We start from the raw sequence: 26998 nt of genomic DNA, 5'->3' as shown, positions 1-26998 counted from the left end.
GGTGTAGACTGTTTGGTTCGTAGGTGTTATTCGCGTACGCTCGGTGGTCCTGTGTGCGCGCACCTCGGGCATACACGCTCTCGCCGCGGTGCAAGTGATCATCATACGATTCATGCTGTCTAGCACACGCCGCCGCCAGCCAGATCCCGCGGCGCGGCCTATCTCGTGGGCACTGCAACCAGTGCGCATGCAACCAGTGAGCAATTACTGCACTGTCAGTTCCGTACATCGAGTCAACTCACCAAGCTCTCCATCTGGGAGACGACCTCGTCGAGCTCGCGCTTCGACTGCTTGTACTGCTCGTCGGCGTCCTGGGATTGTCAGCATAGCTCTACTACCATAGCCGCAATGACGTTGCACTTCACGCGCGTTACTGTGCGCGGGAGTACACCGCTTCGTCGCGTCTTGTGGACTCCGTGCCACGGCAGGCGCACCGCCAGCTTGCGTAGGCCTGCGGGCGCCAAGCCACACAGCCACTCGTCCCGCAACTCACCGCAGCCTTCTTCTCCCACTCGTCCCGCTCCTGCTCGGCACGCTGGAGCTGGCGCTCAAAGTGCTCGGCCTTGACGTCGACCTGGCGGAGCTTCTCAGTCGCGTCCTTGAGGTCCTTCTCGGCCTTGTCGAGCTCCTCCTCAAGCAGCTGCACCTTGCGCGTGAGGTTCTCGCCGGTCGCCTTGTGTGCGTCACCCTCCTCAGCCTGGCCCTTGAGCTCCTTGACCTTGTCCTCGGCCTTCTCGAGGTCGGCCTCGGCAAGCTGCAGCTTGTGCTGGAGCGACGCAATCTCCTGGTCGCGCTCAAGCACTGTCTGGTCGAGCTGCCATCAGTGTGCTTTCCAGGGCGGACACGCACCTTCTTGTTCTCGGCCTCTGCGGTCTCGGCGCGGCCCTCGGCAGCCTCGATCTTCTGGCCGAGAAGGGCAAAACGCTGAGGTTAACGCACGTACGTGCTGCGATGCAGTGTCAAGCTCGCAACGAAAGGCATCTCGGGCCCAAGCATAAACTTGAGGCATCGCGTCACGAGGCTAGGCACCGGCGTGCAAACGTACCTCCTTGATCTTGTCCTGTAGGTGTCAGTATCTGTCGCGAGAGGTGGCGATGAGATTGTGGGCACTGGCAGGTGCGACGTGGAGGGCACTGTCTGGAATGACGCGTTCCACGCCGCGCGGCGCGCCACCCAGAATTGGAGAGAGGATGGGAAGGACGCTCACCATGATTAGTGTATGTAAGAGGGTAGTGGGGTAAGAGTGAGGTGGATGTGGATTGAGAAGTTTGAGTAGATTGCCTGTGTTGGTTGATGTCGATGGCGGCGAGTGGTAGGGCTATAGGGTTAGTTGGTTCAGAGTTCAGAGTAGTGGTCATCCCACCCAACCTTCCTTGGCACACCTTGGCCTCCCACCCGCGGTGGCCCTTCAAGCCACGTCGGGACCTTTCCTAATAACAGCTCATACAAGCTCATACAACCCATATACGGCCAAAGCGCGTCGCGCTACAACGCGTCACATCACGTGATCAAAACGTGGAATATCATATTATTTTTTACTAAACATTAATCCCAGAATGAGGGACCCTGCTCGCGTTTGGCGTTACCTTTTCTTTGCCAGCTCGACATTTGTGATTTCTTCATTCCTTTGCCTCTCTCTTTTTTACGGCGTCGTCTTCTCGTGGCGACCTCGTTGAAGCGTGTGGCTAGAGCCATGCGCAAGCGCAGCGCCCCGCAGGACGGGTCGCGTGTCCTACCGAGGGCGGCCCGTTGTATGGGGAGGCTGACATTCAGACTGCCGTCTTGTCCGTCTTCGGAGGTTCCCTGCTCGCGAGCCGCTGGGCGTTCGGCTGCACCACCTGTGGTCACGTTCCGCGATCTTCCAATGCTATTAACCCAGAGCCCTGTACAGAGGCATGCATCGTGTACCCTTCCATCTGGGCAGCTGTCCGTCGCTTATAGCCCAACGGCTCCTCGAAAGGGCCCATTCCGCAGCAGGCCGACGACTCCCCTAAAACCAAATCAAGGTCGGATTTGCACCCTCCCGCGTTCGGCCCAGCTCAGTTGCTAACCCCGCCACTAACTCCAGCTGCTCTCTTTCCCTTGGTCTTGGACAGCGTTGTAGAGTTGGCGCCGGGTCGTCGTCGACGACCAAATCGCAAAGCGTGCCGTTGTGTCACGTAACTCGCCACTTTATCATCTCGTTGGCTGAACCCCACAGTCAGAGAGATAAACTAGGTGGCAACAGCAAGCTGCTTGTCAGCCACTGGACTGCAGATCGCTCTGCTCTCCCCTTGGTGGGCTGCGCGTTTTGAAGTCCAGTGACACTCTACCATGTATGCGATGATGCACTTGCGTGTCTTTTTAGTTGAGGCTTGATGGGATGGTGGCTGAATGTCAGGTTTGTGGGTTGCGGGCGAGGAAATTGTCAGCCGTGTGTCCGCTGCTGAGGTCGACGGTGTCGATGTGGTGCGCCACCTAGCCGGCCAGTGCACCCACCGACCAGCTGGCATCGCGGCCTGCTGCAGCATATACGTAAATTCCAAGCTCCCGCTCCGCGAAGCAACCACAAGCATGTGCCGCGAAACTTCCAGAGCAGTCGCGTGCCCAGAAGAAGGAACGTCCCTTTGCAGCAAGGCATGGACTGCCGGCGGCACCCTCCATCTCCTCGGGATGCTCAAGGGCGTGCGCGCGAGTGACTTCCATGACTGGTATCAAACCTTGATCGTGCCCATTTTGCTCTTCCCTCCCCAAACAGTGATGCCGATTCCAGCGGACACTCCCGCGGACCTGTGACGCCCAGCCAGCTCCAATCCGTGTACGGTTCGGGAAGATAAGGTTCACTTAAATGCGCCTCCTTGACCCCACAGCAGATTAGCACGATCATGCTTATGCGGGCAATGTGCGCACACTCAGATAGCCCTTCGGGAAGACTAAGGGGACAGGAAGAAGACATGAGAGGGGCAGGGGTGCGATTCATGGTGTTGACGTTGTTTACACCCTCGGGAGGCTGCACCAGGAGCGTAGGAATGCGAGGGAAAGAAGCTCTGGCCCTCTAGCCTCAGCTCTAGAAAGTTAATTCAAACCAGGCTTCCGGATACCTGGATATTTATTACTCCCCATATAATGTGTGAACTCAGAATGCCCTGTGGCTGAGGGCCGCGGCGTTCCCGGAGCCTAACGGACTAGACTGCTCCGGCCTCCGGGGACTTGATGAGGTCAGCACAATTCAGCTTTGGGAATGCGACCAAGCCTCACGAGCCTCGCATTCCCTCACGTGGAGCAATGGAACATTTGTTGGGAAGGGAGGACAGTTCGGCTGATCGGGGTGGGTGAGATCTGGAGTTGCCGCCAGTGTGATGAGCTCCCAGGCCTATCTATTCCTGACCCGGGACACTTAGAACTGGCTCTGTGTTGCACCCCCGAGGCCCTCGAATTTAGCGATGAATTGACCCGAGAAAAACTTTGGGCCCGAGATGAGGTGGTCCTAGTCACAATAACGTGTGGCTTGACCGGTTGAACTGTCTCGAGCTTCCATGATCGAGCGTCATAAACTCTCCGTAGGTCCCGCGACCGTTTCTTGTGGGCAATGGTGATCTCTCTAGACGGTGCGCCAATACAACCCCACAAAGCAGGAGCTTGGATGTACCGAACTGGACGACGTGCGTAGCACCCATAGCTCGATCGGCTCGACATGATCATCAGTAGCACGGTGCAACCGAGGCAGTGGACGGTCCCAGGCTTCGCGATGTTGAAGCGGATCCGGGCCAGTCCTCGGGGCAACCTCCTATCCCCATGGCTGATGGAGGGAACCGTCCACTGGCAGTCGGACGCGTGATATCTGCCGGGTTGACGAACAAGGGGGGCGATTGTGCCAGGTGACTCACGCGGACAGTGATTGCTTTTCGGGCTAGTCGCGGGACCAAGGTACGTGGAAACAGAGACAAACTTGATCGCCCGCAAGCATGAATTTGTTTCATGACACAGCCTCCATTCGAGGCACGCCAGCCGCGAAGCTCGCCCGAGCATTCCACCGGCACATGAAGGGCGCTGCTCGCCGCCCAACTTGGCCTCGATGTCAGTCCTCGGCTCATCTACGAAGAGGGTCAGTAGCAAGTAGAGATAATGAGGGGCACTGCTTAATGACTATCAGAATCAGAGAATTCTGCCGATTCAACTGACATGTTGTACATTGCAAAGTAGCGAGGTGGTGGGAAACAACCATTGCCACCAAGAGGTGAAGTGATCAAATGACCCCCCTGGGTCGGCCACATTGTCCCAACAGGTATGGCCCCGACTCTTCCCACTGAGCTCAGAGCGAGGACTCGGGCGCCTTCCATCGCTCGCCTGGGGGTATTAGGGTCCACGCTCATGATTGCTTTAATGGAGCCGAGTTTGTCAGGTGCCGAAACTGGCCTCGTGACCAGCAAGCTGGGTTACGACGAGGTTCTATGACCATCACAACAGGTGTGGTAAGGGCAAGTCGGATGCTTGGGTGCTCTGCTGACGTGCGTGCAACCTTCAATCGGGGATTTCTACGGACAAGCAGCAAGTTACTGGCTATTACAGGGTAGTGATTACGCCATCCCGTCAATCTACCCGCTGCTCTCTGTTAAAGTGCCGACAGGGGAACTTCGATTACGGCCCGAGCACCCAGTGTCTCGGCTCTTGCCAATGCCCATGCTCCCTGTTTCTGTAGAGCTCGGCGAAGCAACAACCCCCCTCCTCGTACTCTCTTTTGGTCTCGCTTGGGGATGAGGAATGACCGGAGAATCCGTACATGGGACGAGTGAACATAGCGCGGCCGCGCGCGCGTCCGTCATCTAGCTGACGAGGCATGAAGTTATTTCCTAGATGTTGCAATGACTGGCGCCACGTAGGGTAGAGGAAAGCGCGTTGGGTCCGTGATTGTAAACTGACCCTGAATAATGAGCTCGATTTCCCTCTACGTTCCTTCTTCCTTGCGCCTCCTTGCGGCTTTTTGCCCTCGCAGCCTCTTGCACGATCTTTCTGCCTCGGTAGCCTCGTTTCCTCACCTCAGCCTCGCCACATCAACGCCATGGATCCTACAATCCGCAACCCAACCCTCTCAACAACCCTTAGTCGATGTCTTGGTCCCTAACGATTGCAGCGCCTTATTCTTTCTCACCTTGACACCCGTTTCTTCGGTGTCTGAACTTTGCTGCGGTTCCGACTTCCTGATGACACGCGGGGACACCAAGAGGCCCTCATAAGCCCAAGACACGCCGACGGATGGAGTTAGGGATCAAGGGGATGCATGACCTGTTCCAAGGGAGCCAGGGGCCGGCATTGCATTCGGCGCCTGCGGCGCAGGAGCAATGAGAGACACGGGAAACAACCTCGACGCACTGATGATCGTCTGCGGCACGCAGAGGCATGGTCTTGGATGCACCAAGGACAGAGGCCCAAGGGCGCGCGCCGTGCTGGGTTGGATGGAACAAGGAGCAAGAGGAGGGAAGACGAATCGATGGCTTGGTAGGCTTTGAGACAGACATCCAACTATACAAGAAATACATCCCCGTCCCCCCCACCCTTGATAAGTAGACGGCGGCTACGACTCTCTTCCCCTTTCCGACTCTTTTGTTTTTTCCCCAATCAGCCCGCCATCGTCCCATCGACAGACCCCTCAGTTATTGCCTAGCACCTGATCCCTTCTCCGTAACCTCCACCGACACGCATGCGTCGACCCGCTACTTGGCGTTGAAAGGACAGACATTACTCGTTCACGTCACTTCCAACTTTTTGACCGACAACTATCCACGTCACGACGCCTCTGCCCTTGGTTGTCATCCTCACCCAAGGCTTAATCAGAATCCGCTTCTTCTAGCTCAATTCTTGGGTACAGCAAGCTCTTTGGGAGAGCTTGAGTCGTACTTGCCCTGCCCGGGAAGGAGGAGACGTAACCATTTGAGTTTCGTACCAGGCCCCAGGGCAGAAGCCGAGCAGTCCACGGTCTCGGGGTACAGCCGCCCATCCGCCCCCGAACACCCAACTTTCGACTCGGGCATACAACCTACCCAACCCCGAACAAACCACATAGGCTTCCGACCTCGCCCTGCGATCCACTCAATCACGCCGAAGCCGCCAAGCCTCTCTCAACCTTGCGTTCCAGGACGTCCTATACTCTAGGCCACTCACATACCATCTTCCGCCTCTGTGGATTCCAATTCCCCTCCTCTGTCGACCTCCACTATCGCAGCCGACAACTGGCTTGCCTTTCACCTGCCACATACACAACCGCAACGCCACATCTGAGGAACAAACGACACGGCTTGTGTTAGAACGAGACATTCTGTATTACTCCTTCAACTCTTTGGTAGAGTCGAACGAGTAAACACGGTATATCCTGTGAGTACCACTATCCTTTTACGTCTGTGGTGTTGTCCTTTTTTCCCCGCAACTTGGCTACTTGCTACCCCACATCTTCAAGCCAGGTTGAATACTTCCGAGTTTCGTCCCAGAGGCTTTTGTTATAGTGGTTTATTGTTAGTGTACCGGCCATTTTAGCAGAGTGTCACGGTCGACCCAGCTTGCTGGGCTCGGGTCATGCCCATTCTGGGTAAATGACGATCTCCCGTGCCGTTTGAGGTTAGCTACATCATTACCCCTTCCAGGGCACGTCCCACCCAACGTCACCAAAGGCTGCCTTTTAGGAGGTTTGCTTTTGTCACCTTGTTCCCCCTCCTCCCCTTTCTCCCCCCGCCTCTTCCCCATTGCTATCATGTCTCGTCAATATGAGACATAATGCCCGCTCCCGCCCTCCTGCTTTAATCCCCTCTCTAGCCCTTTTCTCTTTTCTCTCTTTCCGTCTCCCTCATTCTTGTTCGAGATATGCCAGCAAACCGTACACCCAGGGTGGCTTTGCACTGGACCATTAGCCAACTTTAGTCACCAGGTCGGCTAGGAACCGCGTGTCACGCTAGCAACTCGGGAGTGTGACGTCTTGTCTCATCTGGCTCCAGGGCTTCCTACTCTTCCCCTCTCCAGTCGCTTCACTGCCAAAGTAGGCAACCGTAACGGGTTCGAGCTTTACAAAATTACGTTCCAAAGGTGGTAACTGTCTTGGACAGGTCCAGCTGGCCAACTGGGTATCGGTCAAGGGCAGACCTAGCTCCAACCCTTGACTCGACAGCCACCCACCCTTCGCTCGGCGTCGTCCGTGTTGAGTCGAGGGCCATACCATGTTCTCTCCATCACACATTCTCTGTCTCTCATTCTCTCCACGTTCTCCTCTCATCTTCGCCAGCTGCGTCTTCGACTTGTGTGCAAGTCGCCGCCTCACACCCTCATTTCTCCCAGTCGCCAAACGGCCGTCAACGCTCCATCCATTCTCCTCTCTTTCCATCTCATCGGTCTCTCCCATTATCAGGCGCGCCTCGTCACCTACGCCCAGCATCGCCTCTCGCTAGGTGTCTCATACAGTCGCGAGGGTGGACGGTGTCCCACCCCGTCAACACCGGACGAGACGATGCAGAAGGCAAGTTTGGCGATGTGACTGGTCAGCCAGTCAAGCTGCGCATATTGCTTCTCACGGACAATGACAGCGTTACCTGCCGTTGAGGCGATGCTTTTGGACATGTTCTTTCCACTTCTGATCGAGCGGCTGGCTGCTCGGTGCCAACTGGCGACGATGGTATCCTTCGGGCAGGTGGTAGGGGTCAGGTTGGCCTGAAAGTCACGCTCCCTCAGTGGGCGTATTGCTAATGGCCGGCCACCAACAATGGCCTATTCCCTATGGCCTATGGCCTATGGCCTCATGGCCTCATGGCCTCCACCCATGTACCGCAACCACGTTATCTCCACAATGAGCCACATTCTCTCCACGTGCGCGGTTCCTCGCTTCCGTTCCCCTCCCTGGCCTGTGTCCCCTCTGAGAGCCCTCTGTTCCCTCCCTTCACCCTTGAAACATAAACGGATTTGATGCTGTCCCTCCCTGTCCACAAGTCGTGTATACATATTGACACCTCTCCCCAGATACCGGCAATCCCCACCATTCGCTCGTCCCACCACCGTATTGACTGCCGTGCTCGTGGCTGAGCCGCCGACAGCCACAGCACGGTAAAGTGAGAATGAACATCGGCGAGCAACAAGAAATCGACCCGGACGGTCCTCACAATTTCGCCCAGGATGGGCGGTGAGTGTGGCTCTTAGCCTAGTGGCACAAGACTCGACAGCCGCTGACATGAACAGCAGATACAGGATCACCCCCATCCAGCATCCAACGGATGGGGCAGCTTTTGAGAGGCAACCGTTGTCGCGTATTGCGTTGACGCCCCCGTTAATTCTGCAACTCGACACCTGGGACAGAGACAATAGACTGATTATCCCGTGAGTGCAAAACTGCTGGCATTGCAGTTCCATATATACTAACATGATCAGATCAGACTCGTTGTCGTCGATGGTGTGTACGATCACGCTCCAGGCTGTCGACGGGGAGGACCGGTCCCGCGTTCGGGTGCCAGATTCAAATATCATCACCAATACACTCGTAGGCTCGACAATCTCGACTCCGTACGAGATGGAGTCTCAAACAGGCCATCCAGGCGTCTATTTGGTGTTTCCAGACATTGGAGTGGCATACCCTGGCACATTTCGTTTAAAATGTGTGCTGATGCCTCTGAATGGGTGAGTCTTGTCAAACTTGCGCTCGCGAATCGATGCTGACGCGACTCTCTAGTGGCGAGTACCTTGACTTTTGCGTGACGAACCACTTTACCGTCTACCTCCGCGAGCAGTTCACGGCCCCTGGTAAGTTGCATGGCCGACAGATTCGTCGCGGATGCTGAGACGAGTGACTGAAGCCCAAGCGACTACCGAAATGACACGCCACTTTGCCGAACAAGGAGTCGTTCCAAACCTCGAAATGGGGACTCTCCTCGAGTTCTGGCCAGAAGGGTAGCGCACTTCCGTGTTGGCGAACTGTCTGCCCCACTGATTAGATCTCCTCCCTCGTCTCCTTTCCCCCACGCGCCTTTGACCAACCATCCGTTTTGGGCTCCGAGAAGATACCTCCTCGCCTGATCGATACCCACGTCTGCCTGATATGCGCATTGAGCCACTGCTGTTCCTCTTCAACGACCGCACCAAGCGCCCCACTAGCACACACTCTCCTTCCTGTCACGCGGGTGGCTCTCCCAACTACCATTAGCACTGTTACCCCCGCTTGCTTCCCCTGTACCATCTACGAGATCTTTTTTGTATCGCACTAGCATCATAGAATCTCCAACCCTATCCTCGTTATCTTCCGTCGAAACCTGTATATAATGGGCTGGACACTCTAGGCGCTGGTGCGCGTGGTGACCTATAGAATGGCCCCTGGGTGAATCCGAGGTGGCCAGAAATTACTGCAAAATGTCATTCTCCATGGTCATCAACCGATCTGTCCTCATCACGTACGAGCGTTCGAGGGAGAACACGACCAGGTTTCTGGGTAAGTCGGAGTGTGGCGTTGGCTGCTGGATTCTTGCGGTGCCGCTGTAAGACTGCCTCATTTTGTCCTGATAATTGCATCCCTTACGCCCAACGCAGGTTAGGCCCAACGCAAGTTACGCCCAAAGCAAGTTCAAGTGATTTGGCTTGACAGCGACCCCTCCCCTCGCTGGCCGCCCATTGTCTGCAGCCCTGCATCGTTCCTAGGGTCGCGGCTTGTTGTGCCAGTGTGAAACGACCTGGAACAGGGGCTTCTAGACACAAGTGAGCGTAGCTGTAAGGAACTGGTTTGGCGTGGCATCCACCATCCTAGAACTGTGGCGTCCTTGACTTGCCCATCGCCAAAGCGCCAGGGTTAGTAAGGTGTGCTGTCCAGCCGCTTGGGCCTGCAGATGAGTGGCCACGCACGCTCCACCCTAATTCCAGCACAGTTGCGAGCTCATCCTTCGACCCTCGACCGGCTGGGAGACCTGCTTCCGCGCTACTGGGCTCCGTGCCTTTGACCGGACCTGAAGGTCTTCCTTCTCGCTTGTTTCCGTTCCGAAATTGGCCGACTCTACAGGAGCGGTAGGAGTTGAGAACGATTGTGGCAGCACGTTGTGTAATGGATCGCTGGACCCGCGCGAACGTAACGGCCCTGGCGGCGTCATGTGGTCTGGAGCGGGCTAATGGCGAGTGTAGGGCCAGCTCATAACAACGCTGAAGAGGCACGGTACGGAATCGGGGAAGATGTACGGCAGTCTGACCCGACCCAACGTCACGGCGGCCACGGGGGTTGGGTTGTTAGTGGGGGTCAGGGACCCAGCTTCCTGGGTCAGGTCGGGAGATCGTCGCAGCACGAGGTCGGAGGCACTCTTTTTGCCAGCAGCCAGCAGACGAGACACGAGCAATGACAGCGTCCACCGATCACAGGTTCGATGTTTACCCCCTTTTGTGACGTGAGCCAGGTGGCAGAGAGGCGTGGGACAAGTGGACCTTGGATGCAAGGTGGGAAGGTGGTAGCTCGGAGGCGGGTCAGGCACTTGAGCCACTGATTGCACAGTCCCTCGGTGGTTCTCCGCGCCAAGATGCTGAGAACCCATGCGACTTTGCTTGGGACGCAGGGAGTTGCAGTCGGAAGCTGTGACGCCGCAAACCATTGTGATCAGGCATTCCCTCCCAACAGCCTCTATCAGGGCCAGCACGTTGCCATCGCTGATAGAGACGTTGTCCACTCTTGCGCTCGGCAGCCACACATTCTCCACTCCCATATTTACCGCTGTACGTTCAGAGCCCCAGAGAAGGCAGGCAAAATCACCTCAACATAGGTAGCTGGAGTGATCGGGCAGTGACCCGCCGCAGATCGAAGAGTCATCTCCCAACGGAGGTTTGGCCGCTTCAAGCGACCAGGCAGCACACTGCCAAGAGCGGGTGATATTGTGAATTGAAAGCATGAATAATTCAGGTTGGCCTGGTCTCGTACCCAGCAACCATTCAATTGATTGATTGATTCAAACAGCCGAGGCGGCCGGTGGCGCAACTGGTCCCCGAATATGGCGTTCGCCGATCGCTGGGCGTTTTGACGGTGGCACACGACAAGCGCAACCAAACCTTCATCCCGTCCTCCATCTCTGACCTCTGACCCCATTCAGTGTTTCGCCGAGCGTCTCTGTCCAGTATGGGTAACACCGCTTGCGTAGCACAGCATCGTTGCAGCGACGTGAGCCCGGTTCCGCTGTCTGTCACCCGGGAGTGTGGCTCAGGCCAGGCACGCCGGCATTGAAACAGGACCGGCTTTGTCCCAGGCTGCTCCCATCTCGTCGTTGTCCTCGTCCTCCTTGTTCTTCTTACCATTAAACACTACATCTCAACACGTTATCTGATCATGGCGAGTAACTCTAGCCTCGATGCCGCCCAATTTGTGGCCCATGGGGCGACCGCCCTCCAGCCCGCAATGAGGCGTGACCACCCGGACCCGTGAGCCCGTGTTTCGCCTTCCTGTGCTCCTGTTGTCGATGGCGGTGTCCCCGAGTGCCCAACCGTCGTGCTCAAGCGCCGCGCCCCGCTGGGTCTCACCAAAGACAACTTGTTTATCACCCTCGAGCTCGACCAGCCCCTATCGGGTTGGAGAGATTCATTATCCCACCACCCTCATCGCCTTTCGCCACCACCTAAATTGCGATTCCCTCTTGGTGTTTTCAACGCGCGGCCGACAGGACAGGAAGAATCACTGACGTATCTTACTTGGGAACGATTCCACTCTCATGGACAAGCCCATTCACAGCCTCTCCACCTCTCCTGATCGATCGCGCTGTAGCCCTTGGCCGTGTCGTGGACGCTTCCCCATCACGAATCACGCCACCCGAGCCCGTCCACAGCCCGAGTGGACCGGGCTGTTTCACCAGCTCGAACGATCGCAATTTCGGGGCCAGGGGGTGTTGAGTGTGTGGGCAGGAGTTCGGGCCCATTCAGGCGGCGTTCCCCGAGGGACTGGCTTCATCACTGGCGCTTCCCCGCCCCTCCGCTCTCAACCTCCCCGACATCAGGCTCGGCCTGATCACATAAACAGAACCCATTCAAGGTAAGGTATTCAACGCATTTTGTCGCGGCGTCCTTTTACCTGCCTTGCCAATCCATTTTCGGTGTGGCGTCCTATCAACCTTGAGCGCCACCGACGTCAACGGCGCGAGCGTCGTCGGCCCACCAACCGTGTTCGTCCCTGCCATTTACCCGCCCCCGGAGTCATGATGTCCGCAATGCATGTGCTATACCGGTAGGGCATTCTCCATTCTAGGTTCCGAGCTTACATGGCAGATTCAACACTACTGAATCGGGCTGAACACCACACTTAGACCTGCGGCTTTGAGTTCCGCCACTCAACATGGAGCCCTAAAGGACAGCGAGTAGCGGCGTGTCACCCAGGCCAGAGAGCGAGGGCAGATCTGCGCTAAATTAAATGCGCCAAGCGGTACCTGCCCCACTGCGCAGCTCCTCTCGACCACCGGGATAAGCAAGTCGTGCATCCAGCCATCCTCGTTCCCTCTCCACCTGCTCATCTGCCATCGGTGACCCATTTCCTTGTTCTGCCTCTTTGTGTATGATCTCGCCTCTAGCAGGTTGGAGAATACTCCAGAGCTAACAACCTATGGGCGAACGAGCCGTTCGAGACGATGTCCAAGGGACTGCCTTCGCGGTGTCCACAAGGCCCCTCCTCGCAGTTCGTTCCATGGCGCCTTTACGATCCGTCATGCCGCAAATCTCGTTGGCTTCCATCCGCTCATAGTGCGCGTTTACGAGGTCGGGGACAAGACGTCAGGGGCGCCTTAACCACTTCAGTCTGTTGGGTTTGGTGACTCAGTATCGCGGGTAGCGTACTGAGTTGTCAACATCCTTGCCAACATCAACACAAACACCACCAACGTCTCTCACTCACGGCACCAAGACGTCCATGTCCTCTAGGCATCTGGCAGTGCTTTCTCTGCACTGCGCATTACCCCACTCGGGCGCACTCACCATAGGCTGGATCTCATTCCACCCTGAACGTCTGTCCGACCCTTATCCTCCCACTGGTATCTCTTTCCAGCTCTTCACAATCCAGAGCCCCCTTCGGCTGGGAGGTGCATGGGGGAGCTATCTGCGGTAACCCAATTTATCGGTAAAGACAAAAGTTCAACCGCAGGCGCTCGACATCTCGACAGGAGGATCCAAGAATCCCAGAGTCAGCCGTGTCAACAGTGTCCCATTTGCTGCCTACGCCATCCGGACCACCAACTCGACATACATGAATTTTTTGCCACCCAGGTCTCCATCTCGAGGACGCCTGGAATCTCTACCAACCCGCAGCTTCTATGGTGGGTTCTGAGGCTAATCGCAGACCAACCGAACACGACCTGCACCGATATTCCTTCTCCCTCCTGTCCGCCCTTCGTTGTGGTGTTCTCTACTCATCCGACTACAGTCGTCCCTCATCTTGGGACCTACGAATGTGAACAGCGTCACCGTTCACACAGTCCTGTCGTCACCGGGATCTTTGTCGCTAAGGCAGTTGGGCAGGCAAAGCTGATCATCAACTCCTCAGCTCTTGGCGGTACCACCGCGCTCTCCTCCTTCATTGGACTCCCATGTCGACCCCTACCATTGCTTCGAAGGCAAGACATTCAACCTCCACCCGTCAGGCCGCGCAATTTGTGTTCGGGGAATCCGAAAACGCGCCTGTATGACTTGAACATCGCGACCCAACGTGCACGGAAGTCAAAATGATCTGTTGGCTCAACCGTCGCCGGCCAGATTCGCACATGCATGATATGTTCGTGCATGTCTGATCAGTGAGCAAGCGAACTAGCACACTCTGCTATTGAGCGATGAAATTCAGTGTCGCCAACAAGTTAGCGGACAGGAACGGGAACAACAAGAGTGGACATTGGGCTTTTCAACTCCATCTGCGACATGGGGCTCATTCAAACAAGAGACCGAGATCGTCACGTGTACACCGATGCTAATCCTGCAGGTGAGACCACCAGGGCTCGTTCCGCAAAAACCATTACGTGACCAGTTTACAGTGACCAGGTCTATTCCAGCCCTCATCAAAGTCTACCACACCTAGCATCTGACTAACAAATACCCCTTGGCTCGCCTCCTGGGTCCAGCATATACAAGCGATGAACCAGACAGGGCAATCTCTCCGACACCCCGCCCGACAGTCTGGTGACCTGACACAGTCCCCTGTGCTGGCGCCGGCACCTGAAACGCTGACCCTCGGCTGTACGGACCGGCTTCGTACTACCCCTTCAACGACACATTCAAGTCTGGAGACAGACACTGTAGGGTGTCGCGACGTTAACGGCAGGTGACGCTGAAAGGGTCCCTGCGGCGTCACACGGTGACGAGAGAACAATGGCGGCGTCCGCGTAACGACACGCGCCAGCCATCGTACGGTAGTGTGAGGTTACCAGTCCTGAACTCGTCAGTTTCCCCCTGAGGTCAAGTGCCGGAAATATCCAGAAGTGATCCTCACCGGCAAATTGATAACCTCCGCGATCGCCGGGATAATGGGCCGGTGCTTATCAGCGATCTGCGCATTGTGACTCATGAATGTGGCGACGAGGTAAGCAATGTTACCTACGCTGGTGACTCAGTTGTCCGTGGTGGAATCTCCATCCGTTCAAGGTATGATATGCAATGGGGCACATGGCCGACACGGAGGCGAGGGGAAGCTTTCTGGTTGTGGCCAGCCAGTTTGGTTCCAGCAACCTGCAAACCTTGACTGCCTTGACTGGTACGTTGCCATCCAGGATTTGATATAGCTCCAGACGAGGTCGCGCCGTTGGCTGGACATGACACAGTGGTGTCAAAAAAACCAGTACGTCGATTCTCATCTGACGAAACCCACATGCTTCCCTGCTCTCTCCAGCAGCTATGCACGAATGCCCTACTGCGTAAGATCGCTTCTCGCCGGGACAGCGCTGTACATCTCAGGCTCAGCCGCCATAAGCCACTGCTGTCTCTTCAACGGCTGCCATTCGCTTCCCCTATCCAGACCATTCCGACCAACTACGCCATCAGAGACCGTTCGAACTCGTGACGTTCTTCACCCGAGGCCCTCCCTATTGGAACGCCGCATGAGCGGGCACAGAGGGTAACCATTGTATTCGTCGATTGCCTAGGGAGGAGTAGGACTGAGGCCCGTTGGAAATGAAGGCGTCCCGTTAATTTTCTTCAAGGGTAGTCAGCTTCTACAGTATTCGACAAAAACGCACTCTCACAGCCCGTCCGCTTAGGCTTCAGCGTCTCGCTCGCTATCAGTGTTGATGGTGCTGTTCTCCTCATTGCGTCCACTTAGAGGCGTTAATGAACCTGCCTCCACTTTCGATAGTACCACTGGTTAGTGAACGTGTTCCATCTTAGGAACAGAATATCGATTTCCAACCCCCTCCGCTGTCGGCCTCAGAAGATGCTGTGAGTGATCGTGGTCAAGATTTAGGCCACTGCCTACTATTTGGCAGAATAGTAGTCACGTATCACCGACTAGCTGAATTTTGAGCAACATAGCTGAGTCTCGCTGTGAGCATTTCGTACCTTCGCAGCCCCATCAAGGTACAGGAGCACTCTTAAAGGCGCGGCTGAAGGTCTTCTTGCTCGCCCAGATCGGTGGCGGCGTGTCTGTCGTATTTGTTCTCCTAACCAAGACTGGAACACAAGGCATCAAACACACAGGGTAGAGAGTGGGTGGGAAGCCGAAGCCACTCAGGGTATTGAAAGCTCTGCAGCTCCCAAAGTCCCAGAAGCGTTTGATGCAGATACGATTGTGCAGGTAATCTATTAGTGAGCGACGTTGCATGAGGAATAATTCAGCCGCCGTTTGCACCAACTCCGACGATAGCGGAGAGCTCCAGGACCCAGATGGCCAGGTCGTTGGCGACGGTGGCAGTCGCCTTGACCAGGCACGGAGCCGTTCTACTCCAACTCGAGGTGTTGACCGCACATGCAACATGTAGTGCCCTGTATGGAACCTGTTGTGAGACACTGCAAGAGGAGGAGGAGGAGTGAGGCCTATAAGAGGTCTCTGAATAACACGATTACTAGTGGCGAGGGCAGGCAGCGGCTCGGGCGCGGTGTAGACAGGAGTCGCAGGATGACGGGTCCATCTAATATCTCGTCTCTGCTGAGACCATCCGTCCATGCAGTGAGTAACCATGGGCAGGACGGCTTTTCAAAAGGCTCTCAATGAAGGAAGCGAAGGCCCAGTGCCGGTGGCGGGACCAGCAGATCCTTCAACCAGGTGGTGTCCGAAGTGGGCAGATGGTGCACCCCCAGGTCGACGTTGGCCGCTTCCATCGCTGTTTCTGCTGCGCTTTTTAGCCAACCGCCCAGTTCTCCAGGCAGGGCAAGACCAGGAGATAAAATGGGTAATGTATGAATGCGTGAGCCATTCCGGCTCTTGACAGGGCTATGTGAGTGACGGAGGTATCTCGCAAAGGGAGGATGCCAACGCCACCAATTCTCCATTCACCTAATTCAACATTTCATTACTGAGACTCGCAGTGACACTCGCTTCACATCTCCAGCTGGACCACGCGAGGTCGTCCTCCCCCCTGTGTCACCATGTTTCGCCGTTCAGAGTGCAATTCAACAGCTTTCGTTTCCTGCAAGTCGAGGCTACACCTCTCTGGGAATCAAGAAATGCCAACTGCCTCCCTGTAAGCCCACTTGGCTCACCTCTGTCAGTACCACAGACTTCACAGGCCTGTCGTGGTCCAGACCCGCTCAGCAGATCAGCAGCTGGCCGTGAGACAATGGCAGCGGCCACTGGACGATTTCTCAGAGTCGCAGCGTCTTGAGACAGCGAGCCCCCGTTTTACTGAGCCACTCAGCATTTTCCACCCTCAGCTTCTGTACGTGGAGTATGTAGCATGTCGTCAGTGGCGCCTGCCGGTGTAATTAACCGGCGCTCCCGGTCCCCGACCCCCCGTCACTGCCAGCACTCATCTCCCAACCAGCATCCACATCCACCAGCATGTTTACCATTTCTCAATGCCTTCGGTATCGTCCCGCCGCCACCAGCGCCGGTCAACGTGTCCACAACAATATGTATGTGGCGTTTGTCCTCGCATCACGTAGGGAGTCAGGCGGGTGGCACTCACACGAGGAACCACGACGACGTGCCTGAGGTGCCTCAGTGTCAAAGACCCCTAAGTCGTGTCACCGATCCTCCCGCTCACTCTCCCGTTTGCCAATCGCTAAGTCTCACCACAACGCCCGCCCGCATCTCTCGTTAACCAAGAAGCTGGAGCAACTCCAGAGTGACATAGCGTGCAGGATGGCTTAGGTGGGGGTTAGGGACCCTATCCCTTTTTGTGCCTGTCCTCTGTGCTGTACCTGTGGGACCTGTCACAGCGAGTTTGAGTAGTGCTTTGTCCTGAGATCCTCGCGTTCCTTTGGACAAAGAGTGTGTACTAGTGGGAAAGGGAACCCTCAAGTGATGGAAGAAGCGGTTGGCTGAGTGGTGGGAGGGGTGTCCTTCGACTTGGGCAAGGTCGAGTTGGAACTGGGCAGATTCGGTGTCACAGAGTGGGGCAGAGTCGAAACGCTGCAGCGATGGTGTCCATCCTCATCTCATGATAGCCAGCGGCACAGGCCGGATCTGCAGAGTAAAATATGGTGCGGGTTGCAAGGTGGCCTTGAAGAGGAATTCGCTGGCCGATTGAACATTGAGGGCCTGTGTATAACCTGGCGTCATGCTCTTCTCCACCTACCGCATCTTTTCTGACATTTGACCATCCACGACATTCTCCCTCCCTGACTCTCCCCATCGCAACACACTTCTCTGGAGAGAGAGCTCTATCGGAGGAGCCTCCAACGCTATGTGCATTGGTATTCCATTTGCCGAAAGGGATGCAAGGGACTTCAAGCGACGGGCGACGAGTACCGTTTGGATGCCTATCATTCCACCACCTTCCTTGCTCGGGGAATGACACTTGCGCCATCCGACTTCATAAAGAGGAGGTTGGTGGCTTCGGAGACCCAGAAAGCGTCCTGGATGTGAGAGCGAGCTGAGGACGCGAGGGTAGAAGACGAGGTACAGAATAGGTTGTCGTGCCGAACATCGAGCTCGAGCTGCTCGTCGCAGCGCTGATACCAAGTCGCTTCCACTTCAGGCGGGAATAATCCCCTGAGATCGCGTCCAGAGGGGAGACTCGAACGCCATCGCCTATGTTGTTGTGATATGGCGGCCAGGGGCCATTAATGCGCACAACAGACCCTTGGCGGACGTGGTTCCATTTCGCCCCAGGTGCCCATTCTCACAATTCATCATCGCCAACTCCATTTCTCCGCGTCCACCTCACGGAGACGCGTCGACATTGCAAACGCCTTCGTGCCCCCTCATTTCAGTCCTTCCGGACGCCACCGCCACACTTCCCCGCGACCCTGCGCCCCTCTTGACCCTCCGACGCCGCCACACGCCCTCGACACTCCCTTCCCCTCCCTCACTATCCCTTCATCTCGGTCGGTGGCTAGCCAGCGTCTTCGAGGCTGTTCCGGTTTTCCCGCGCCACGGTGTTCCTGCGCCATTGGGGCTGGAACGCCTCCTTGAAGATCGGAGATTGATGGACAGTGCTCAACCAGGACCCTCTCCCTAACGCCAAAAATTCCGCAGCACGCCTCGATCACTGCCTTCCTGGACACAAGCGCCTTTGGCATGCCCTTTCAGAATGCATCAACGGCCAACGATCCGGAGAAGTTGATGGATACATCGTGGGCGTTGCTGGTCCAGGGACGCAGGGCCAGGATGCGTCACTGACCCGAGGCCAACTTCTGGGCAGGGAGTACGGCATCGACCCCGAGTTGTGACCTCCGAACACGCGATGCTTGTGGCGATGCGTCAGCAGGCTCCAGCGAGCTCCGAACCTCCGAACTAGGATGGAGCGACACGAGATCGAGAGCCAGCTTCGGAGTCGGTGACATGCTCGTGCACTATTCCCAGGTGCGTTGACCTTCACGGTGACCAGCAACCTCCTCCCTGCCACCGGTCCACCACCTCGACTCGATATTAGAACTGACAAGATTCACTCACAAGTCCAAAACCAACTGCTCAGATGATCTGCAATGTCCTCGTAGGATAAACTGGCAATGGCTTGCAAGCTGCTCCGGGGCTAAAGCACTCTTCCACCACATCTCAGCGCAGGCTGTCCTTCCTCAAGCTCGATTCCAATCATATCCCAAGCGCTCTAATCGGCTCTCGTCACAAGCTAGGCTGCAGCCTTCTTCCTCCTGGTGTGAGAGACCAGTTCTGTGCTCTGGATAGTTCGTGCGCGCGAGCCTATCTCTTCTTGAAATCACCTCAACCACCAGGGTCGTGTGGCGAAATGGCATCGCGTCTGACTACGAATTACTCCTCGTCGCATCAGGAGATTGCGGGTTCGATCCCCGTCATGACCTGGCAGCTCAGCTGGAGTTGGGCAAACCTTTTGGCCCAAGGGAAGGCGTGAGGCGTTGGGGGTGGAGCGAGGGCCAACAACGTCGTCTGCCACCTGAGTGCTATCGGATCGACCTAGCGATGGCTGGAAGAGACCCATTGCGTCGTCATGGCAAAGGACGTAGATGCTGTGTATGCAATGGATGTTGCCGCTCGTGAGTTCGGCAACGCACGAGGTCGAGGTTCTGATATCAGGAGGACAAGTTACAAGAGAACCTTACGTAAGGTAGATATGTGCTCACCAATCACTAATGAGGGAGGTCGTTCGAACGTGCGATGAAGAGCATGCGGAGCTTGTCGACGCCGCGGGTGGCGCGATAGTGTGTGCAATTGGTTCTAGAGCACATCGATACATACAACTCCTATGACAAAGCTATGCGCCCTCAGCGACATGATCGCCTGCGCCCGCTCCACATAGCGTCCCTGGCTCCTCGGCCGTCTCCATTGACTCTTCCCCGGTGGTCGGCTCGGCTGCTGGCTCGGCCGGCTTCGGGTCGCCGCTCACGTCCGCCATCTCGACGTCACCATCGTCTGCCGCCACAGGTTTTGGCGACGCCGATGCGGGCTTACTGCCGCTCCCACTAGTCTCGACACCGCCCTCAACCCCAGCCGCCCATCGCTTTATGTCCATGCTCGCAGAAGGCGCGTTCGGCGCCGCGACAGGTAGCGTGCCGGTCGACGGCGCCACGGTTGCTGCCGCCGCAGCTGTGCCAGCCACCGGCGCCACGGATGTGGACCGGTCCGCTGCGGGCTGTCCCGCTGCCGAGCCTGGACCTGAGACGAGCCGCGGTGACTTCGACCTGCGACGCTTGCTCGACGCCTTGTCCGACCCCTCGCGGTGGCTCTGGTGGTGTCGGCGTCCACCGAGGCCCTCGTCCTCCGAGTCAGACAGCGTCGCCTCGTGCTGCTTCTCCTTGTCCCACAGGCGCATGGGACGGCGGTCGTCTGGGTCTTCGTTATCCTCGCCTTCATTCCCGTCCTCGTCGTCGTGCGCCAGCTTGGGCACAGAGTGCATTTGGACACCCGGAGCTGCTGAATTGTCGCGCAACTTCTCAAACACCTGCTCCCGGATTTTGTCCAGGTACTCGCGCCGGTTGTGGTCCGTCATATTGGATGGCTTAACGTCGAGCTCGTAATCGGGGCCATAGTACTCGTAGTACTCGTTGTTAGGGATCTGGCCGCCGAGCTCGACGCCTGCAGCCAGACCCGTCTCGTACGCCCACGTCCGCGACACACTCTTGACCGTGTACCCACCGCCCCCGAGCATGAGAAGAGGAAGGTTGAACGATTTGATGTACTGTACGCATGCAGCGTGGCCGCGCATCGAGAGGTTGAACGAACCGAGGCGGTCGCCAGCCAACGAGTCCGAGCCGCATTGCAACACAATCGCGCCAGGCTGGTACCACTCGATGATGCGCTTCATGACAGGCCGGAAGATGCTCTTGTACGACTCGTCGCTGATGCCGTCGCGCAAGGGGATGTTGATCGCGTAGCCCTTGCCCTTGTTGATGCCGATGTCGTTGATGTCGCCGGTGCCAGGAAAGAACTCGCCATATTTGTGGAAGCTGCAGGTCATGACCCGGTCGGTGGTGTAGAACGCCTCCTCCACACCATCACCGTGGTGCACGTCAATGTCGACGTATAGCACGCGCGGATGGTAGCGCAGCAGTTCGAGGATGCCAAGCACAATGTCGTTGACGTAGCAGAAGCCGCTCGCCTCTGCCTTCTTGGCGTGGTGCAGGCCACCAGCCCAGTTGACTGCAATGTCGCACTTGTCGCGCGACAGGCGCGCCGCACCCTCCATGGAGCCTCCAGCCGAAATCGAGCAGTACTCGAACAGACCGTCAAAGATCGGGCAGTCGTCACCGACATTGTCTGCCGTCAGCCAAATCAGGAGCATAGCAAGCTCACATTTTCCTTGCTCCTTGTTGAACTGGCTCTCGTTGTCCGGGTTTATGCGGTACAGGAAGTCGACGTACTCGTCGGTATGGAACTGGGACATTTCCCGCTTCGTAGCAGGTTTGGCGCGCTAATGTGAGCTCGCATCATGACATGTCAGCTTACGAAGATCTCCATCTGCTTGTATAATCCATAGTTCATGACCAGCGAATGGCACATGCGGATACGCGTCGGCTTCATGGGGTGGCCTCGTGGTTAGTGGGTGACGGTCTGTGGTGGAGGTCGTACAAGCCACTCACCTGGCCCATAATGGTAGTTGCCAATGTCAGAGTCAAAAAAGTAACACTGATATTAGCCTGAGATCGCTCGTGAGCTGCCGGTAGCACTGCGACGGATACGCACAACTCGCTTCTTATCCTCCCCCATAATGGGCTCAACGATTCCTGCCATCTTGACAGAATAGACTCGAGGCGGAATGCGATTAAGGAGTTGTGGAGCTCCTGTATAGACAGGTCGAGCTCCCCAGTGGTATCTGGTCAAGAGGCGCCACGTGCAGAGGCAGTAGCGAGCGGATGAAGGATGATGGTGACGACGAGGGGTTGTGTGGGTCAACAACGTTGGGTGGTCTGCCTCCATCATCCTGATCTGCGGTTACAAGCGTTGCCACGTGATCAAAAGACCGAAACGCCGTACCTCCACTTCCACTCACTTGCCACCCAACCTCGAATTACACTCGAACTTGCACAACACAAACAACAATCATGAGCGCGTCCATCATCGACGCCCTCCCTTACTACGACAAGCAGGTCGAGGCACCAGGTGAGATCCCCAGGTGGTCCGCTCAAGTCTCTAACGCCAGGCGCCAAGGCCAAGGTTGAGGCGTTGATTGAGGCCGAGTTAGCGCAAACACCACGAGTTGCCGAGGACGACCCTCGCCTGGGGAGCGATGTGGACGTCTTCCCAGTACGTCCACTTTTCGGTCGTCGATCGTAGCTGACGCCAGAAATCTGCAGGCCTAGCGACGCTGTTGGCAAACTATGCGGACAAACCGATCCGCGCCATCGACCCCAGCAAGTATGCGCCGCCTGCAGTGCCAGAAGGAGCAGATTTCGCGGCCCTCGAGGAGGCGGAGACTCGCGGGCGCGTTGGCGAAGCGCATATGGCGGTCCGGTGAGTATTTAAGAGAGGATACGTCCTGCTAGCATCTTGGGATCTGCAGCTGACAGCAGTAACGAGAACATTGGTGTACTGCAGACTTACGGGCCCAACGCGTGGCTCGTGCGCAACTACCAGCTCGCATCGCAAGCCAAGGAGCTGGATGGAACGCTTGCGGCACTCAAGGAGGACGTGACCGACGTGAACCGGCAGCGGCGAGCCTATAACGAGGTGCAGGGCGAGCACCTTGCGCACCTTGAGAACCGGTGGAACGACCTGGTCACGTCGACACTGCAGCTCGAGATGGCGTGTACTGCGATGGAGGGTGAGGTGCGTGGGCTAGAGTACCGTGCAGACGAACTGCGCGCCGAGGTTGCGCAGCTCGAGGAGGCGTTATAGAGCTAGATTATTGTATCACTACGCGAGGTGCTGTACATCATCTTACTGGCTGCTGGTCTACAATTTAGTCGCCGCGAAGCTTCTGCACGCGCTTCAGGACAGAGTCCTTGCTTGGGTCTTGGGTGAGCGCCTAGCTGCGGAGGGTAGGAAGGGCCAGCGGCGGTGGCTGGCACGTTGAGGAGGCAAGCCTTCACGTCTGATATCGACGGAACAGAAAATGGAGGGTATCGAGCAACAAGCTTCCGTAAACCACGCCGGACTCACCATACGGGTGCTCCTTGGAAGGGATCTCGAGGAGCGCGGGGAACGCAGCCTGGTACCGGTCAACAGTGGGACGTATCCGCTCGGCGATCTGGCGTCAGCTCGACTTACGAGTGTGGCAGCTACACACATGCTGGTTAATAAGGAGGATAGCAATATCCTTGCGGTCCTCAGTGTACTCCTGGAACGCGGCCTCGATGGCGGAAGTCTGCGTCTCTGCACTTGTCAGCATGTCTGTCTCCGTGAGTGAGCGTGTAGTGTCGTTGACTCGTTGATGTAGCGAGGTCGACCAGATGTGGTCTCACTACCTCCTATGTCGCTCTTCATCCTGCAGTACGCACTCGAGTCCACAATCATGAAGTTCTTGTCCTGCTTCTCGTTGACATCGCCGATCCCTGCGAGGAGGAGGCCGGTTACCGAGTCCTGCTGTCAGCGCCGCCTACCACACCAACACCAGCGTGGCACTCACCTCGTCACCGATGACAGCGAGGAGGTTGCGTCCCTTGGGGTTGGAGGTTGGAGCAGCCATGGTGGATGGCGAATGCGACGACAACAACAGGAGCAAGGAAGGTGACGGCTCTGGCGTCACCAGGCTTGGGCGTGGAGGTGGGGGAAGGAGCGGATGTATCTTTCCAGGCACCAACCGGCTCAACCGCCGGCCTTTGCAACAACTCATGACTCCCTCCACAATCCACAACATCCATCATGACTTCCTCAATGAGCGTCCAGCTTCTTACTGGACGGGCCTGCACTCGCGCAGTTCCTCCAAGAAAAGTGCGCAAGCTGCTGGATGGGCTGACGACAGTGGGCTAAACTCGTGGCCGACTGGGCCGAGCGCGAAGGCCTGGACGCAGAGGCGGCTGGGCGTGCTGTCGCCGCAGCGCTATTGCACCACCTTTCGCGCCCGCGTCCACCTGCTCTGCTGATCAACTATCTCTCCCAAGGGCTCGAGGCTGGGCTCCTCACAGCGCGTACATTTGCACTGTCCCTTCTCGCCCACATGCACCGCAGCGAACACAGCCTCCACACTCCTCTGCTCGCGTCCATTGCGACCGCGCTCTTCGGGACACCGACCGGTCTGGATCCCTCCGAGCCTTTTCCCTCCCCCATCACTCTGCCAACACCTGACGTCGGAACGAGCGCGTCCGGTGACGCCGAGCCCATCCCCGCTCTGACGTTAATGCTGCCGCTTCTGAGACAGTGCGTCTCTGGCCCACCACAGCTACTGGCCCTCGCTGCCCGGCTCACGGCACTCATCCCACCCCTCCCCGCTCCGCCATTTGAAGCGGGTCTCGAAGCGGCGCAGCTCTCTAGTGTCCTTCCAGAGGATGTCGCCAAGCCCCTCCGCGACTGCCTGACAGGCCTCATCGCTGACCTGCCCATGCCTGAGGCCGCACCGGCGCCCGCCATCTTCTCCGACGTCCCAATCGTCAGCGGATTCGCCGAACTTGACGGCGTACCGCAACTCAGCAACTTGCCTACCACCTTGCCGCTCCGGCAGATGGCCAGCTTCCTCATCGAGTATACCGAGCGTGCGCAGAGTTGGACGTCCAGCTCATCATACTACACTGTCCCTCCCCAACCGCCCCAGAACCTCGTGTATCTCATCCGCCTCGGGCGCGCTCTCACCTCAGACTCGCAGGCGTACCTCCTTGCGCTCCTCGAGGCAGCGTCAGCCAGGGTGATCGCGAGCTTGACTCTCGCTCCTAGCCAGGCGACTCGCGCGTATGTCTTCTTCACGGAGGAACTGCCAGTCGCTCTTCGCTGGTGGCGTGACAACGCCGACCGCAAGTGGCCGTTCCCTTCCAACCTCCACAACGCGCTGGGGAGCACCTTTGCCTCTCACACGCAGGAGATGTCAGGCTGGCATGCGTCTGTGCAATGCAACCACACGGCTAAGTCCGCGCAACTCATGGACGACGACGAGGGCGGTGGATACACTGCTCCCGAGGGATGGAGCATGCTGTCGCTGGAGGAGACGACCGTTCGTCGGTACCTCTCCCTCGGGCTGCTGGACGAGGAGCAGGCGGCAACTCTTGCTGAGGGAGGCAAGCCTTGTCCCGTCGGCGAGTCGCTCGTGGAGCGACTCTCGGGGGTGCAGCAGCACCACCTCGAGGCGATTGCGTATTTCATCTCGTACGCGACTGGCGCTTCCCGCTCGCTCGGTGTGGAGCTCGTCAACGTGAGTGGAGCAGCGACTCTTCCAAACTGACCCAAGGTCATCAAGAACGCGCCTAACAGCCGTCCCCCAGAGAACCTGTTCCTGCGCGTCGCAGGCTCGCCGCCGCTACTCGCTCTTGTCACGGCGTACATCACACCCAAGTCGCTGCTGGAACTGATCGTAACGCACCTCCTCGACCATGTCGAAGACCAGTCATCTAGAATCGAGGACCCACAGACATCGCTCACGCATTTTGGACCGAGCGTGGTGCTGGCTGATGCACTGTGCGCCCAGTTCGACCTGCCCCTCCCAGACCTGCTATACGACGGGCGGCGCGCGTCCAACATCGCCGACCTGACCAGCTCGGAACAGGGTCACCTTAACGGATGGGTCAAGGCGCTCTTCGGGTCGGACGGCATCGACGATGAGATCATCCTTGCGACGAGCTCGCAGGGCCTGTGCCGCCTCGCCCCAACAATCGTGCAGCAGGCCATTGTCGCCACGATGAACGGGCAACTTGACTTGGACACGCTCCACTCAGGCCTCTCGTACTTTGCCCAGCCGATCCTGAGCTGGTGTCTCGGTGGCGTGGTGAGGTGGCTCTGTGCCGAGATTGAGCGGCAGGGTATATTGTCGGGTGTGCACCTCAATGTGCTCCAGACTCTGGTGCTCGACAGTGCCTTCCCCACTCCGCTCCTGCGCGCGAACGCGCCGGCAATCGCGCGCCTTCTTGACCCTGCTACAGGCTTAGAGTCGGTGATGCTCAGCAGCTCATTCGACGTTCCTGGCGTCCGCGCGCGCATCGACGCCGTAGGTGGCCCAGATGGCGGACCCGTGTCCGTACCCCTCGATCCCTCCGCCCCGCTCGTGACACTGCGTGCCGAGTTAGCCAACGTCCAGCACCTCGACGTGGTGCCTGCCGGCTGGGAATCGCGCCTTTACGACGCCCTCGATACCTCCCTCCGCAGCGCTCTCCCTCTCCTCGAGGGCGTCATCTCCACCGACATCTTGTACCCCCCGACGATCGATACACCTCCAAACTCACCGGAGGTCCAGTTCCTCGCGTTCGTCAGCGTGCTCCACATGCCATACGCGTGCGCGCCCCCACTGGCCGTGGCGTTGATCAACGCCTACCTCCCGCACCTCTTCACCCATCGCTCCCCCTTCGTTCCTCTCGCCGCCATGCCCGCTCCGACGCCAACGATGCTCTCTTCCACTACGCCGGCGCACACCCCTCCTCCACTTCCGTTTGCGAGCCACGCACTGCACAGCCTGCTGCGCGGTGTGCTGCTTGCTGCGGACGCGTACGGCGCCGACGAGGGCGGTTTCTCCGACTACCTTGCGAGTCATCTTGCAGACGAGTTCGCGTGTCAGCGCGCTCGACCGGTATCTAACTCTCCACCCTCGAAGCGCGCCAAGGTCAGCGCGCTGGGGATTGTGGACGCTCTCTGCCCCGAGCAGAAGGAGCTGATCTGCGAGCTCGTCACGCTGTTCGAGAGCGACGACGAGATACGTGCGCGCTGGCCTAACCTGACGCCACTGAGTACGATGGGCCCCGCGACGGGTCCTGCGTCGTAGCTAGTGTGCCTGGCGATACCGTGGACCGTTCTGACGGGGAGAGACCAGAGGAGGAAAGGTGGAGACCACGAATGCAGGTAGGCTGTGAGCGAAGAAGTTGCGGATAGTAGACTTCTAGAGGACGTGCCTCTGCTGCATTCCTGCGTAGACAATGGTACAAATAA

General features: G+C 57.5%; 6 protein-coding genes across 6 annotated transcripts; 3 read left to right on the top strand and 3 right to left on the bottom strand.

Moving 5' to 3' along the window:
* Window positions 1–204: 204 nt before the first annotated feature.
* TPM2 (uncharacterized protein) lies at window positions 205–1210 on the bottom strand (the record flags this gene model as incomplete). Its single annotated transcript, XM_060597124.1, has 6 exons — window positions 205–207; window positions 243–311; window positions 494–814; window positions 850–924; window positions 1046–1060; window positions 1208–1210. The coding sequence occupies 6 exons, from the start codon at window positions 1208–1210 to the stop codon at window positions 205–207; spliced, it is 486 nt and encodes a 161-aa protein (XP_060454048.1).
* Window positions 1211–8069: 6859 nt separating this feature from the next.
* CcaverHIS019_0201430 (uncharacterized protein) lies at window positions 8070–8899 on the top strand (the record flags this gene model as incomplete). Its single annotated transcript, XM_060597121.1, has 5 exons — window positions 8070–8134; window positions 8191–8328; window positions 8380–8625; window positions 8678–8748; window positions 8802–8899. 5 exons carry the CDS (start codon window positions 8070–8072, stop codon window positions 8897–8899), a joined length of 618 nt encoding a protein of 205 aa, XP_060454047.1.
* Window positions 8900–19754: 10855 nt separating this feature from the next.
* On the bottom strand, window positions 19755–21706 carry RPD3 (uncharacterized protein; the record flags this gene model as incomplete). Its single annotated transcript, XM_060597120.1, has 5 exons — window positions 19755–21256; window positions 21293–21410; window positions 21446–21528; window positions 21580–21625; window positions 21683–21706. The coding sequence occupies 5 exons, from the start codon at window positions 21704–21706 to the stop codon at window positions 19755–19757; spliced, it is 1773 nt and encodes a 590-aa protein (XP_060454046.1).
* A 335-nt stretch (window positions 21707–22041) lies between these two features.
* CcaverHIS019_0201410 (uncharacterized protein) lies at window positions 22042–22834 on the top strand (the record flags this gene model as incomplete). Its single annotated transcript, XM_060597119.1, has 4 exons — window positions 22042–22099; window positions 22140–22243; window positions 22284–22450; window positions 22510–22834. The coding sequence occupies 4 exons, from the start codon at window positions 22042–22044 to the stop codon at window positions 22832–22834; spliced, it is 654 nt and encodes a 217-aa protein (XP_060454045.1).
* Window positions 22835–22898: 64 nt separating this feature from the next.
* VMA7 (uncharacterized protein) lies at window positions 22899–23624 on the bottom strand (the record flags this gene model as incomplete). The annotated part of the gene is made up of 5 exons (XM_060597118.1): window positions 22899–22951; window positions 23099–23186; window positions 23226–23311; window positions 23437–23518; window positions 23565–23624. 5 exons carry the CDS (start codon window positions 23622–23624, stop codon window positions 22899–22901), a joined length of 369 nt encoding a protein of 122 aa, XP_060454044.1.
* Window positions 23625–23800: 176 nt separating this feature from the next.
* CcaverHIS019_0201390 (uncharacterized protein) lies at window positions 23801–26834 on the top strand (the record flags this gene model as incomplete). The annotated part of the gene is made up of 3 exons (XM_060597117.1): window positions 23801–23869; window positions 23901–25277; window positions 25314–26834. 3 exons carry the CDS (start codon window positions 23801–23803, stop codon window positions 26832–26834), a joined length of 2967 nt encoding a protein of 988 aa, XP_060454043.1.
* Between the last annotated feature and the right edge of the window lie 164 nt (window positions 26835–26998).

The sequence above is a fragment of the Cutaneotrichosporon cavernicola genome (genome assembly GCF_030864355.1).
Source record: "Cutaneotrichosporon cavernicola HIS019 DNA, chromosome: 2".
NCBI lineage: Eukaryota > Fungi > Basidiomycota > Tremellomycetes > Trichosporonales > Trichosporonaceae > Cutaneotrichosporon > Cutaneotrichosporon cavernicola.
The sequence above is the reverse complement of the archived record's forward strand: the minus strand, read 5'-3'. Positions and strand labels throughout refer to the sequence as shown.